Genomic DNA, 15,276 nt, shown 5'->3' with positions numbered 1-15,276 from the left:
TCTATTTGAGCAAGAGGGTCTGGAAGGTATGGTTCGTTCAGGATGGGAGGTGGAGGAAGGCCAGGATGCCACCGCCCGGGTTTCCCTCCCTCCTCTATTCCTGCAACAGCAACAAACAGAACGTCTGCGCAGCCTGACTCGATCCACACCAGTGAATCTGTGCTTCCGTTACCAACACTGGAAAAAACCAGACCAAAGGGCATGCTTTCACCCCGACTCACAATCTGGACGCCTTGCCTGTTGAAGCTGAACCTTCAGCCAGATGTTGACTCGCTGGCCCCAGGCTCCTGGGGGCTCCGCCTCCCACAGGCGCCCCCGCTCCTCTGGATGCTCCGCCAGGAACTTCCTACAGACTGAGGGGAAGTTGCACACAGGAGTCAGGGAGGCCCACGCAGCCCTGGTGCACACACGCCGTCCCTCGTCTGCGTCCCCAGGCACGGCCACTTCCGTCCTTCCTGCAGCCTGGCCCGGCCCACCCCCAGCTCTCTGCTCTGCCGCTGCCCCACGCCAACCCCCACCACCCCGCCCGCCATCCTCCTCACCTGCCTCCCACTTTCATCCGTCCCATTAAGCCTGCTCAGGCGGCCACAACAAAACACCACACACCCAGGGCCTTAAACAACAGACATTTATTGTCTCGCAGCTCTGGAGGGTGGAAGTCTGAGATCAAGGTGTTGGCAGGCTTGCCTTCTCCAGAGACCTCTCTCCTTGGCTTGGAGATGGCACCTTCTTACTGTGTCTTCACACTGTCTTCCTTCCGTACCCATCTGTGTCCTAGTCTCCTCTTCTTACTGGGACCTCCTCTTACCAGTCCTATTGGATCAGGGCCCACCCTTATGACCTCATCTAACCTCACACTCAAGTTACCTCCTTATAGACCCCATCTCCACATACAGTCCCCTTGGGGGTTAGAATTTGGGGGGGACCCAATTCAGCCCATAATGGCACCCCACTCGGTCCTCTCCACAGGCACTGTCCTTCCTCTTTCTGAGCCTCCACAGCCCTCTTCTCCCAGGGAGCCTTCCAGCTTATCCACAGACACCTTGACTCCAGAACCCCCTCAAGGTTGTAGACTTTTATGTTCACAGGGTGAGCATTTCCACGTGGCAGGGACCCGAATCCAGCCGAATGGGAAGCTGCTCCTGGTATTGCAGGTGCTGGGGGCTCCATCAGGCCCAGGGCAAGAGTACAGATGGAAACCCACAGAGCATGGTGCTAAGTACTCAAAAGGTGTAAGCCAAGCTAGCCGAGTGCTAGATAGAATGTTCTGCTCTCCTGTCTTGACAAATATAACTTCTTAACAGCAGGAAAAGCCAGTTTCAAATTTAGAATTCTTAGACTCTTTGGAGTTTTGCACCTGAATGTGGCGATGCCAAGAGAGCTGGCCCCCAGCTGGCAGCCCACCCCCTCCTCCCATCCCAGCTCCCAGCCCATGGCAAGGGGCCTGTGCATGCAAATATGGACACCACGCCCACGCTCCACCTACACCCCACCAGCAGCTGTCCCAGGGCCTAAGGATGTGCAAATTGGTGGCATCCTCTGCTTTTGGGGGCACAGATCCAGGATAGAGTCCACTTGGGCCCTTGGCAGCCCCTGACAGGAACCCTGGGGTTCTGGTAGCCTGACCTGGTTTAGGAGTGGCCTGCACCCAGGTGAGAACATCCTCTTGGACCCGCAGATTCCTCATCCCGTGGAGAGAGGTGCAGCTTCAACAGGGTGCTAAAGCGTGCAGCCCTGGGCGGGAGGCCCTCCGGGCCATTCCAAGGGCAGGACTGAACTGGATAAAAGGTGGTCAGTGAAGCCTGGAGCAGCCACACCCGGCCCGGCCTTGAGCCTCCAGCTGCTGCTTTGTCCTGCTTTGTCCACACTCTGCCTGCTCACGCATGAGCCCAGGCACAATCAGGGTGACGTAGAAGCTCAAGGCCCCAGCACCCTTGGCTGGGCCACTGAGACCCCAAGTGTGATTCAGAATCAGTACCTTCAGATCTTCTTTCTCTACCAGGTGGAGATACAGGCCCCTGCGAGGGTCTCTGCAGTGCTGGCCTGGGGGTGGTCCCCGCCCTTTGGAGCCTGCTCCTCCCCAGGGGAGACCTAGATGGCTGCCCTAGGGGCCAACACACTCAAACAAAGTCTCAGAGCTGAAATGAGAATGAGGGGAGGGAGAGACAGCAGGTGGGCATGGACAGAGAACCAGTGCCGGAGTTCTAGAACTTTCCAAGACCTCCAAGTGAGCAAACCAGTGCAGTAAGCCTCCAGTATTCTTTGCACAAATTCAGGATCTTCAGAGTTTCGTGAGAGATGGAGAGTTTGAAAATACAAAGAAATGACCAAACCCACTTGAGGAAAATATGTTTTCGCCTGGTTTTCTTATGACTTCCGAGCAACAGAAGTTTCCTTGCCTTTCGCAGCTTTTCTCTCCTATCTGTTGTTCTCACACCATAAGGACACTGGAAACTCAATAGTAAGGGTCCAAAAGTATCTGTATGACAAGAAGTGAGGCAGGGCCCAGTGTGGGGTGGATGTGCTTCATGGGGGACCGTGGATCCTGGGAGATGGTCCCCAGTATCTCCCACCCTTGCTGATTTGGAGTGAAACATTTAGCATAAGGGCTTTCTGAATTTCCTCTGGCAAATACCTATTAAGATTTCTTTTCCAGAACCTGGAGAAGGATTGTGGTAGTTCATGTTATATGTCAACTTGAGTGGGCCAGGGGTATCCAGACATTTCGTCATACATTATTCTGGGTGTGTCTGTAAGTGTGTTTTTGGATGAGATTCACATTTTTAATTAATTATTTATTTATTTATGGCTGCGTTGGGTCTTCGTTGCTGTGTGAGGGCTTTCTCTAGTTGTGGCGAGCAGAGGCTACTCTTCATTGCGGTGTGCGGGCTTCTCATTGTGGTGGCTTCTCTTTTTTGCAGAGCATGGGCTCTAGGCGTGCAGGCTTCAGCAGTTGTGGCACATGGGCTCAGTAGTTGTGGCACGTGGGCTTAGTAGTTGTGGCTCATGGGCTCTAGAGCATAGGCTCAGTAGTTGTGCCACACGGGCTTAACTGCTCTGCAGCATGTGGAATCTTCCCAGACCAGGGGTTGAACCCATGTCCCCTGTATTGGCAGGCAGATTCTTAACCACTGCGCCACCAGGGAAGTCCCAGGATTCACGTCTGAATCCTTAGACAGAGTAAAGCAGATTGCCCTCCCCATTGTAGGTGGACCTCAGCCAATCAGTTGAGGGCCTGACTACAAAACAAAAAGTCTGACCCTCCCACAAGTGAGAGGAACTCCTCCTGCCTGACTGACTGAGCTGGGACATTGGTCTTTTCCTATCTTTGGACTTGAACTGAAACACTGGCTTTTCTTGGGTCTCAAGCCTGTTAGCATTTGGACTGGAACCACACCATCAGTCCTCCTGAGCTTCCAGCTTGCTGACTGTAATCTTAGGATATCTCAATCTCCACATTGTCTGAGCCAATTTCTTATAATAAATCTCTTCTCTCTCTCTCTCTCTCTCTCTCTCTCTCTCTCTCTCTCTCTATATATATATATATATATATATATATATATATATATATATATATATATATATATATCTATCTCCTACCGGTTCTGTTTCTCTGGAGAAGCCTGACTAATACATGGACTCGGTAGGACAAGAGCAGATGTGGGGAGCCATCTTCTGTAGTAAGAGCTACACAGGTGCCCAGGGCTCAGTGCATTTGGAGCTTGCCTTCCCTCAGCTCCTGGTCCCCCTGGGGCTCCGAGTTGGAAAGGCAAAGTGATGACTAGCATCTTCCCGTGCAAGAGCAAAGGCCCTTTGAGGCCCAGCAACAACCAGCAGCACAGTGGGTTCCCTGGATTCTGCTTCTCTCTGACGCTGTGTTGATTTGGTTCTTATTATTTCTAAATCCAATTCTTCTCAGGGACTGGGAAAGGTTTGTCCCTTGTCATCAGGCTTAAAGTCTCAGTGCTGAAGCAACAGGAGATTTCTCAGAGGAAAGAGACAACTCACAGGTGTGTCGTGGTGCCGGCGGCTCTGAGGGACCTCCCACCCCAGAATCATCTGGAACCCACCTGAGTTACCCACCCCCGTTACCCAAGCGCTCCTCCCGATGCAGTGATTACCTTGGTACATGGCAGGGGAGATGGGCCAGCTGATGCCCAGGGCCTCATCCTCTCGGAACGTCTGGCAGAAGTCCCTCAGCATGGCCAGGCCCAGGCCCTGGCGGCAATGGCTCCTCCGGACAAACACGGTGTCTAAGACAGGCAGCAGGTAGCACACACCCGTGCCATCACCACACAGGCTGCCTGAGGGGAAAGCAAGAGACACGTGCTGTCCCCTGGGCTGGACTAGCCTGCCAGGACCCGGCGGGACTCCCACTTGCCAGGTCACTGGTACCATTCGGAAGCAGTGCAGCCTCACAAACTAAACCACTGAAGACCAAACAGCAGATCACCCTAAACCACCAGCTCTCCAGCTTACTGGGCAGCCCACACATTGTCAATTACTGTGAGCAAGGCCTCTAGGCTATTGCCCTGAAATGAAATGCAAACCCAGGTGACTGAGCGAGCGAGGCCATCGCGCACCCAGACTCCTCACATCCCTCCCTCACCGTGCACAGTTCAGAGGTCCCCAGAGCCAAGGAGGAGCATCTGGGCAACGTCAAAGTTCTTCGTGATGTGGGCTGGGAGACCCAGCCAACGCATCTCCATGGCATGGACTTGTTCAGAGTTCACCATGGCCAATTATGGCAAAGTACACCTGACCCAAACAGACTAAGTTCTGTTTCCCATAGAACATCAATGACCCTGCTATTGCAGAGCAAGAGAGGCTACAGCTGGCACCTCTCCCACTTTTCTACCCTGAATTTAACTTTACTGCAACCAGCACTAACAGCAGCAAAGTTGCTGTTTCTGCAACAGGAACCTACCCTTGCAGTCAGTCACCTCTGTTGTCACCCTAGCTAGAAATGCCACACACACCCAACTATATCACCTTCCTCACTTCCCAGCTGCACAGTTGCCTGTGCTCTAGATGCACTGGAATCCAGGAAAAGAAATATGTCGCATAGTAAGCTCCTATGGGAAGAGGTGTTATTTGTGTCTGCAAAGATTCAAAGGTGAGTAATTTCCCAAACAAACAAAAAAATGATTCTGAGTCTAATTAGCCAGGCTGAATTGCAGAGCTACATGCTACTGTAGTGAACTGTTTGAAAAATGGCCACAATTATTCCCTTTCCTATATCCACACACCTTTGCATGTGATTTTGAAGGTCCTCCCATCAAGATATGGGGTCTACTTCCTCTCCCCTTCAACCTTGCTGGCCTGGTGACTCACTTTGAGCAACAGAATGAAGCTGGCAAGAGCACACCAGTTCCGAGCCTAGGCCTCTCGGGGTCCAGGGCCCCTCCATTCTTTCACAGATCCCTATCACTCACCACAAGAACAAACCCAGGCTAGCCAGCCACCAGGAGAGAAACATGGCCCAGGCACCCTCGTGGTCCCAGCCAACATCTAGCTGGTATTAAGAAACAGGTGGGCAGGTGACCACAGACACATAGGCCAGCCCAGCCTAGGGCAGAAAACCACCCAGCTGAGCCTCAGCAAAATCGCCAACCAAAAGAATGGTGAGCTAAATAAATAGTTGGTTTTGTGCCCAATATGAATGAATAAATAAATAATCTGTGACCAATGAGCAACCCCAATTACTTGAGATGGTAATTGTAAAGAATTTGGAATTTACCCTAAATGTGCCTGAAATAACAGCACCAACTGGGTTGCAATTATATAACTTCCAATTTTATAGACAACAAGAACAATGGTCCCTAAACAGTGAAGTCCTTCAAAGCTAAGAATGTTTAAAGTTAAATAAAGACACAATTCCACTCACAACAGCATTAAAAAGTAAATACTCAGGAATATATTTAACAAAAGAAGCATAAGCCTTAAATACTGAAAAGCACAAAACATAGTTGAGGGAAATTAAAGAAGATCTAAATAAATGAAGAGAAATTCCATGTTCATGGGTTGGATCAGGGTCCCCAACCTCCAAGCCACAGACCAGTACCGGTCCATGGCCTGTTAGGAACCAGGCCACACAGCAGGAGGTAAGCAGCGGGCGAGCGAGCAAAGCTTCATCTGTATTTACAGCCGCTCCCCATCACTCGTGTTACCGCCGGAGTTCCACCTCCTGTCAGATCAGTGGCGGCAATTAGATTCTCATAGGAGCACGACCCTCCTGTGAACTGTGCATGCAAGGGATCTAGCTTGTGTACTCCTTTTGAGAATCTAATGCCTGATGATCTGAGGTGGAGCTGAGGCAGTGATGCTAGCACTGGGGAGCGGCTGCAAATACAGATTATCATTAGCAGAGAGGTCTGACTGCACAGAGATCATAGTAAATCAATTGCTCGCAGAATCATATCAAAACCCTATCAGTGAGCGGCAAGTGACAATTAAGCTGCATCTTACATAATAGACTGGACATAAGCAACACACTTCAGGTGTCACTGTCTCCCATCACCCCCAGATGGGACCATCTAGTTGCAGGAAAACAAGCTCAGGGCTCCCACTGATTCTGCATTATGGTGAGTTGTATAATTATTTCATTATGTATTAAAATGTAATATTAATAGAAATAAAGTGCACAAAAAATGTAATGCGCTTGAATCATCCCCAAACCATCCCCCACCACGGAAAAACTGTCTTCCACGAAACCAGTCCCTGGTGCCAAAAAGGTTGGGGACTGCTGGATTGGATGACTCAATACTGTTAAGTGGCCAATTCTTCCCAAACTGACCTGTAAGTTTAACAACAGTCCTATCAAAATCCCAGCAGGCTCTTTTGTGGAAATTGACAAGCTGAGAGTAAAATTCATGTGAAATGCAAAGTCTCTAGGATAAACAAAACAGAAAAAAAAAAAAGAAGAAGAAGAACAAAGTTGGAGGTTTTATATTAACCAATTTCAAAGCTTCTTATAAAATCAAGGTAATTAGACAGTGTGATAATGGTGCAACAGTGGGCATATAGATCAATGGAGCAGAAGTGAGAGTCCAGAAGTAAACTCTTACACTCCGAATTTCTACAAAATGCCATGGTAACTCAGTGGGGGAAAAGACAGACTTTTCAACAAACTGTGGTGGAATGACTGGACCTCCATAAGCCAAAAATTAATTAATTAATTAAAAATAAACAAATTAATGAATGAAGCTGCAACAGAACAGAGCCCAGAATGAGACCCACACAAACACAGTCAACTGATCTCTGACAAAGGAACAAAGCAAAGTGAATAGAGGAAGGACAGTCTTTTCAACAAGTGAGGTTGGGACAGTTGGACATCCACATGCAAAACCATGAATCTAGACACAGACCTTAAACCCTTCACAAAATGTAGCTCAAAATGGATCACAGACACAAATGTACAATGCAAAACTACAGAACTAGAAGATAACATAGGAGAAAATCTAGATGACCTTGGGTTTGGCAATAAACTTGTACATACAGCATCAAAGGCATGATCCATGAAAGAAAAATTGAGAGTTGAATTTCATTAAAATCAAATTTTTCTGCTCTGTGAAGGACACTGTCAAGAGAACGAGAAGCCACAAACTGGGGAAAAAATATATTCAAAAGACATATCTGATAAAGAACTATTATCCAAAATATACAAAGAGCTCATAAAACTCAACAATAAAAAAAACAAACAAAAAAAAAACAAAACAAAACAAAAAAAAAAAAACAAACAACTTGATTAAAAAGTGGGCCAAAGACCTTAATAGACACCTCACCAAAGAAGCTGTACAGATGGCAAGTAACATGAGAAGATGTGCCACATCATATATCATCAGGGAAATAAAAATTTTTTTAAAGTGAGATACTACCATACACCTATTAGAATGGCCAAAATCCAGAACACTGAAAACACCAAAGTGCTGTTGAAGATGTGGAGCAAAAGGAACTCTCTTTCATTGTTGGTGGGAATGCAAAACAGTACAGCCACTCTGGATGACAGCTTGGTGGTTTCTTTTCTTTCTTTTTTTTTTTTTTTTTTTAATTTTTGGCTGCATTGAGTCTTCATTGCTGCATGCAAGCTTTCTCTAGTTGTGGCGAGCGGGGGCTACTCTTTGTTGTGGTGCACGGGGCTTCTCATTGCAGTGGCTTCTCTTGTTGTGGAGCATGGGCTCTAGGCGAACGGGCTTCAGCAGTTGTGGCACACAGGCTAAGAAGTTGTGGCTCACGGGCTCTAGAGAGCAGGCTCAGTAGTTGTGGTGCATGGGCTTAGATGCTCCACAGCATGTGGGATCTTCCCCAACCAGGGATCGAACTCGTGTCCTCTGAATTGGCAGGTGGATTCTTAACCACTGCGCCACCAGGGAAGTCCCAGCTTGGTGGTTTCTTACAAAACTAAACCTACTCTTACCATAGGATCCAGCAATTGTGCTCATTTATATTTACCTAAAGGAGTTGAAAACTTACGTCTACTCAAAAACTGGCACACAAATGTTTGTAATGCCTATATTCATAATTACCAAAACTTGGAAGCAACCAATATATGCTTCAATGGGAGAGTGGATAAATAAATTATGGTACATCCAGATAATGGACTACTAGTCAGTGTTAAAAGGAAATGAGCTATCATGCCATAAAAAGATATAGGGAAACCTTACAGCACAGCACTAAGTAAAAGAAGCCAATCCACAAAGGCTACAGAGCATACAGTTACAATTATATCTTCTGGAAAAGGCCAAACTACGAAGGCAGTAAAAATATTAATGGTTGCCAAGGGGTAGGGGAGAGCAAGGGATGAATAGGTGGAACACAGGATTTTTAGGGCAGTGAAGCTACTCTGTATGACGGTACAATGATAGAACATGTCTTTACACACTTGTCGAAACCCACAAAACATACAAAACAAAGAATGAACCCTAATGTAAACTATGGACTTTAGTTAATAATAATGTATTCTTATGGACTGAATTGTGTCTCCCCAAACCCTCAGTACATCAGAATGTGTCTGTATTTGGAGACAGGGCCTTTAAGAGGTGATGAACTCAAAATGAGGTCTTTAGATGGACTAATCCAATCCAGTTGGTGTCCTTATAAGAAGAGGAAATTTGGACACACAGAGGGACACCAAGAATGCACACACACACAGGAAAACCGTGAGAGGACACACCGAGAAGATGGCCATCACAAGCCAAGACATAGGTGTCAGAAGAAACCAAACTTGCCTACACCTTGAACTTGGATTTCCAGCCTCCAGAACCATGGGAAAATTAATTTCTGTTGTTTAAGCCACCCAATGTGTGGTGCTCTGTTACGGGAGCCCTAGTCAACTGATACATTCATCAATATTGGTTTATGAATTATAATAAATGTACCACGCTAATGCCATATGTTAATAATAGAGGAAACTCTGTGTGTGTGGAGGGGGATAAGAACTCTCTGCACTTTCTGCTCAATTTCTCTATAAACCTAAAACTGCTTTAAAAAGTAAAATCTGGGCTTCCCTGGTGGCGCAGTGGTTGAGAGTCCGCCTGCCGGTGCAGGGGACACAAGTTCGTGCCCTGGTCCGGGAGGATCCCACATGCCGCAGAGCGGCTAGGCCCGTGAGCCATGGCCGCTGAGCCTGTGCGTCCGGAGCCTCCACAACAGTTAGAGGCCCGCGTAGCGCAAAAAAAAAAAAAAAGTAAAATCTGCTAATTTTTTAATGTATAAGGTATTTTTAAAAATGAAGCTGGACCCTTACTTCACATCATTTAAAAAATTAATTCAAGATGTATCTAGACATAAATATAAGAGTTAAAACTGTAAAGCTTTTAGAAGAAAACACAGAAGGAAATCTTCACAACCTTGGGTTAGGCAAAGAGTTCTTAGCTTTGACATCAATGGACACAACCAACTGGTAAATCTGACTTCATCAAAATTAACTTGGTACTTCAAAAGACACCACAAAGAAAATAAAAAGACAAGCCACAGACTGTAAGAAAATGTTGCAAATCACATTCCTGATAAAAGACATATCCAGACTATATAAAGAACTCTTATAATTCAACAAAAAGAAAATCAACAACCAATTAAAAACGGACAGATGATCTGAACAGACATTTCTCCAAAGAAGACAAACAAATGGTTAATAATCAGTGAAAAGATACTCAACACCATTAGTCATTTAAAAATGCAAATTAAAACCACAATGAAATGCCACTTTTGACCTACTAAATGGCTATAATCAAAAAGACAAGCGTTGACAAGATGTGGAGAAATTGGAACCCTCATATATTGCTGCTGGGAATACATAATGGTACAGAAACTTTGTCAAATAATTTGGCAGTTTCTTAAAAAGTTAAAACATATGCTAACCAAAGACCCACCAATTCTGCTCCTAGGAACCCACTTAAGAGAAACAAAAACATGCCCATACAAAGACATGTATGCAAGTACTTATACCAGCATTATTCATAATAGCCAAAAACTGGAAACCATACTGGTAAATGCATAAACAAAATGTGGTACAGTCATACCAAGGAACATTACTCAGCAATAAAAAGGAATAAAATACTAATATATGCTGCAATTTGGATGAACCTCAAAAACACCAAGCTGAGTGAAAGAAGCCAGACACAGAAGACCACATAATGTATCTTTCCATTTATATGAAACATCCAGGAAAGGCAAATTGATGGAGACAGAGAGCAGAGCAGTCGTTCCCTAGAGCTGAGATGAAAAGAGACTGACACCAAAAAGGCAGCTTTTTGGGGTGATGGAAATATCTAAAATCTGGATTGTGGTGCTGGTCATACAACTCTCTAAGTTTGCTGAAAAACAAGTCACTGAATGGTACACTTAAAATTGGCAACTTTTATGGGATGTAAAATTATACTTCAAAAAAACTGATTTGAAAAGATACAATGAATTGTATTAAATTGTATTAGAAAGATACAATTAAATAAGGAAAGGGAAAAATAATAACTTTACAGTATAGAAAGGGGGTAGACACCCCCTTGAGTGATCAGGGTGAATATCACCAGTAGTAACGTTGGCATCTTGTACCCCACACCTGATATGACCACGTGAGGAGAAGCATGCTTCACTGTGCCCCAAACTCATAACCCTGGTCAAATCATAAGATAATATCATACAAATCTAAATTAATGGACATTCCATAAATCTCCTGACCAGTACTCCTCAAAAGTGTCTAGGTCATGAAAGACAAGGACAACCAAGAAATGGTCCCAAATTGGTAGGGGAGGCTAAGAAGACCTGAAGATTAAAGACAACAAACACTCCTGATCAGATCCTACAAGAGAAGGACACTGCTGGAAGATCAGCCAATGTTAGTTTCTCAGTTTTGACCACTGTGCCATGGTTATGTAAGATGCTAACATTAGGGCAAGGTGAGTGAGGGTATAACAGGAAGTCTCTGTCCTATCTTTGCAACTCTTCTGTAAAACTAAAATTATTTCAAAATAAAAATCTGGGGTGGGGCAGAGGAACACTGCACCAGCCCTTCCTAAAGGCTCATCATACTTTCAAGTTGGTCAAATAAAACCCATCTCAATTCACAAAGCAACAAATTGGCCTCTTAATAAGAATATTAATGAACTGTAGTAAGAATATTACAGCCTGATTGTGAACGGAGCTGAGAGAGTAAGCTGGCTGCACACAAATGGACTCCCCATTCATAATCAGAACATAAAATCCTAGGAAACCTTCCCACATACAATAGCACTGAACAGTTGGTAGGAACCCTAGCCATGATCTCATCCACTCTACCCATTTTATAGACATGGCAGCTGACAGGGGCAAGAAAGGTTAAAAACATAGGACTTGGCTCCTTTTTGTCAGTAACAGCTGCCCAACTGGCTTTCATCAGCTCATGGGGAGTGTTGATACCACAGCAAAGAAATTAAAGGGAAGGAGACAAAAAGGATAGAAATGAATTAAAACGAAAACAAAGATACAACATAAAGTATTTTTTTAAAAAAGTCAAGAGTTGCTAAAGCCAGAAAGAAGACAATTCATAAAGCACATTAGGAATTAAAATAGATATATCACTATGGATGTGGCAGAAATTTAAAAGGTAAGAGAATACTGTAAATAACTGTAGGCCAATAGATTTGAACAGATGAAAAGGACAAATTCCTAAGATAATACAACCCACCAAAACTGACTCACAGAAAAACAGAAAAACTAAACTATCCTATGACCATGGAAATCTGAACGCAGTAGTTTAAATCCCTCCCACACTGAACACACCAGGTCAGGTGACTTTAGAGATAAGTTCTGCCAACTTTCCCAGGAAAGCCTTCCAGAGCACAGAAAAAGAGACATTAGTCCATGACTCAGCCTATGAGCACAGTGTAACCTTTTCAGAGAAAAAGATAAAAAGCAAATGAAGATCAGATAATTAAGCAAATAACAGTAGTTCCTGAACATAAGACAAAAAACTTAAACCAACAGTAGCAAACAGAACTCAACAAAGTTACTCCACTGGTAACTGGTTTCTCTGCTCATGGCCCAGGCTGTTCTGGGGGAGATACAAATGATCAATAAGGTATCCAGGGTGAAACTACCACCCCCAGGCATGAACTAACACCACACAGAGGGCTTTTCCATCAACAGCCTGGGAGGATCTGAAGAAGGAAGACCTGTGAGGATAAGATGAAGCCCACCAAAGAGTAAAGGAGGGGGCACCAGCAGGCTATCCCCCTAACAATACGTACCCCAACAAATCAAAGACAAGGAGGAAGACAGTTACTCTAGGAAGAGAGGAATATATTCTTAGGACACCCAAGACAGACGGTGCACCATAGGGCAGTGATAGCAGCAGACAGCCAGGAAGTAGCGGAATAAACAGTATCTGCTTCAAAAAGATTCGTCAGCAGGAAGACGACATAAAAGACAAGCGGCAAGACAAATGCCGTAGTGTATTTCCACTGCCCGGAGGTCTTGACACTCAAGACCTGGGCACCAGGAAAGTTAAGGTGTGGGCCCACAGAACTCAAAAGAGCCAAGCGCCCGGCCAAAGCTCTCTTCACACTTCCTTTTGCAAAGCTGCATTTGTGTGGCTGTGAGCACCTGTCCGGGTTTGTACTGCTAATGCCCAAAGGCGATACGCTGACAGTAGCTGCTGCAGACACTTGGCTCTGTGGAGCATTTTAAGTATAATTGCTCTAAAAATCCAAATGCAGGCCAAATAGTCACAGTTGCTAGTCCAAGAGATTAAGTGCAAACTATAAAGATATGTGGGATACTCTCAAACCTGGGAAACTCAAAACAGTAGTAGCTAAAAGTGTTAACTTTTGCTAACCATTGACACTATCTTTTCGTGACAATCATACTGCATGTCTGTCATGAGCCCGCTTCACAAGGTTAGAGCCACACTCCCTGGGCACCTGGGGCAGATGAGGATCTATTGACAATACCACTAAATGGTCTGGATGTTCCCAAATTCTCCCCACCGAGGAGCATTACTAACATCAATTTGGATAAAATCTTTTTTTTTTAATATGAGACATTTAAACTGTATTCTCTAGAACAGGGGCTGGCAAACTATTTCTGTAAGGGTCAGGTAGAAAATACTTTAGGCTTTGGGGACAACCACTCACCCCTGCAGTTGTAGAGCAAAATCAGCCATGCACAATACGAATGCGCGAAGCTGTGTTTCAATAAAATTTTATTTACAAAAACGGACGACAGGCAGAATTTGGTCTACGGGCCATAGCTGCCAACACCTGCTCCAGAAAAACATCACTTTTGGGGGCTTCCCTGGTGGCGCAGTGGTTGAGAGTCCGCCTGCCAATGCAGGGGACATGGGTTCGTGCCCCGGTCCGGGAAGATCCCACATTCCGCGGAGCGGCTGGGCGCGTGAGCCATGGCCGCTGAGCCTGCGCGTCCGGAGCCTGTGCTCCGCAACGGGAGACACCGCGACAGTGAGAGGCCCGTGTACCGCAAAAAAAAAAAAAAATCACTTTTAACAAGCAAGACTAAGTGTTCAGAATCCTATTTGTATAATAATCATCTTTTCTCAAAAACAACTGAAAGTAATGCATTAACATGAACCACCCCAAAACAAGATATACTTGGAGATAAGCTTTAGTTATATTGTTTCCTCTTTGAAAAGTATCATTTCTTTCTATATGTTTGATTATTATAACAGGAATTTATTTATAAGGTGCCATAAAATTAGATTCAACTTTAAAATATTGAAGAAAAACTTATTTGCTTAAAGGAAGTAACCTTGGCCAAGTTGGCTTTATCCCTGGTGGTTTAACATAAGAAAATTTGTACCAGTAATTCATCTCATTTGTCAATTACAGGAGAAAGAACTGCTTCGGTTTAATATAACACTGGACTCTGCACATTATCCAGTTCATGTGACACAGAACATAGAAAAAATTTTTTAAAGCAAAAGAAACTACCACTGAAAATGCATGCCTTAGGTGAGTGGGTCTCAAACTCTAGAATGAAACATGAGAATCACCTGGAGGGCTTGTTAAAACATAAATTGTTGGGCCCCATTCCAGTGCCGGTGTCTAGTGCCGGGGGTCTGGGGCACAGCCCAAGAACTCCTGTGGCCCAGGACAGAGAAGCAGCACAGAGTGTGCTGCTGGAACATTCTATCCGTTAGGCATTATGCAGCAATGAAGGGCTGCCTGGTGGTCCTGACTGGAGGTATTCCAGCCCAGGCTGAGACTTTTTCAACTGGATCCTCCCGTGGATGATTATGGGGTGTCTGCTCAGCCACGGTTTTTCTTTAAAACTGCCCCTACCACAGCCCCAGTTAAAGAGCTGAGGCTAGGTGGCCATATCGGAAGCATGAAAGCCTGCCCACCAAGGTGGACCCATGATCCACAAGAACTCAATCTGCAGGCCAGCTGGACCAACCTGATTCTTTCAAGAGGTTTTGAATGAAGTGAAACTGGGACTATGATAGGTCTCAGCCCTTTAAGGCAGTAGAGGTAGAGCCGGGTGGGCATCATGGCAAACTACAGTCAAGGTTATGAGGAAGCAGGAAACATAAGTGAGCAAAGGAAGATAACTTGCAAAGATGAGAATGGAGCAGCAGCTGGGTACCCAACCCAGCACAGGAAGCCGGTCTGCGTCCCATGAACTTCCCCTGCACCCTTCCAATACCCCATCTTGCAAGCCCTTCGCTTCCACACAACAGCAACCCCTTTCTCATCGGACAGCAGAGCTGGTACCTGAACCTACACCACACTCCCACTACTCCTCTTTTGCTGCTTATGTCTCCACTAAAGTCCAGAACATGGCATG

The 15,276-nt window shown here is 45.4% G+C and overlaps 1 protein-coding gene across 1 annotated transcript in view; it reads right to left on the bottom strand.

Moving 5' to 3' along the window:
- Positions 1-207: 207 nt before the first annotated feature.
- LOC136118513 (protein FAM169B-like) overlaps positions 208-15,276 on the bottom strand; it is a 79,629-nt gene continuing 64,560 nt past the window's right edge. The window contains exons 7-8 of the mRNA XM_065871758.1: positions 4,122-4,304; positions 208-353 (exon numbers count right to left, since the gene is read on the bottom strand). Of these exons, the coding sequence (XP_065727830.1) occupies positions 208-353; positions 4,122-4,304 (329 nt within the window). The remainder of the gene's footprint in view (positions 354-4,121; positions 4,305-15,276) is intronic.

This window comes from Phocoena phocoena, chromosome 2 (assembly GCF_963924675.1).
Source record: "Phocoena phocoena chromosome 2, mPhoPho1.1, whole genome shotgun sequence".
Classification (NCBI taxonomy): Eukaryota; Metazoa; Chordata; class Mammalia; order Artiodactyla; family Phocoenidae; genus Phocoena; species Phocoena phocoena.
The sequence above is the reverse complement of the archived record's forward strand: the minus strand, read 5'-3'. Positions and strand labels throughout refer to the sequence as shown.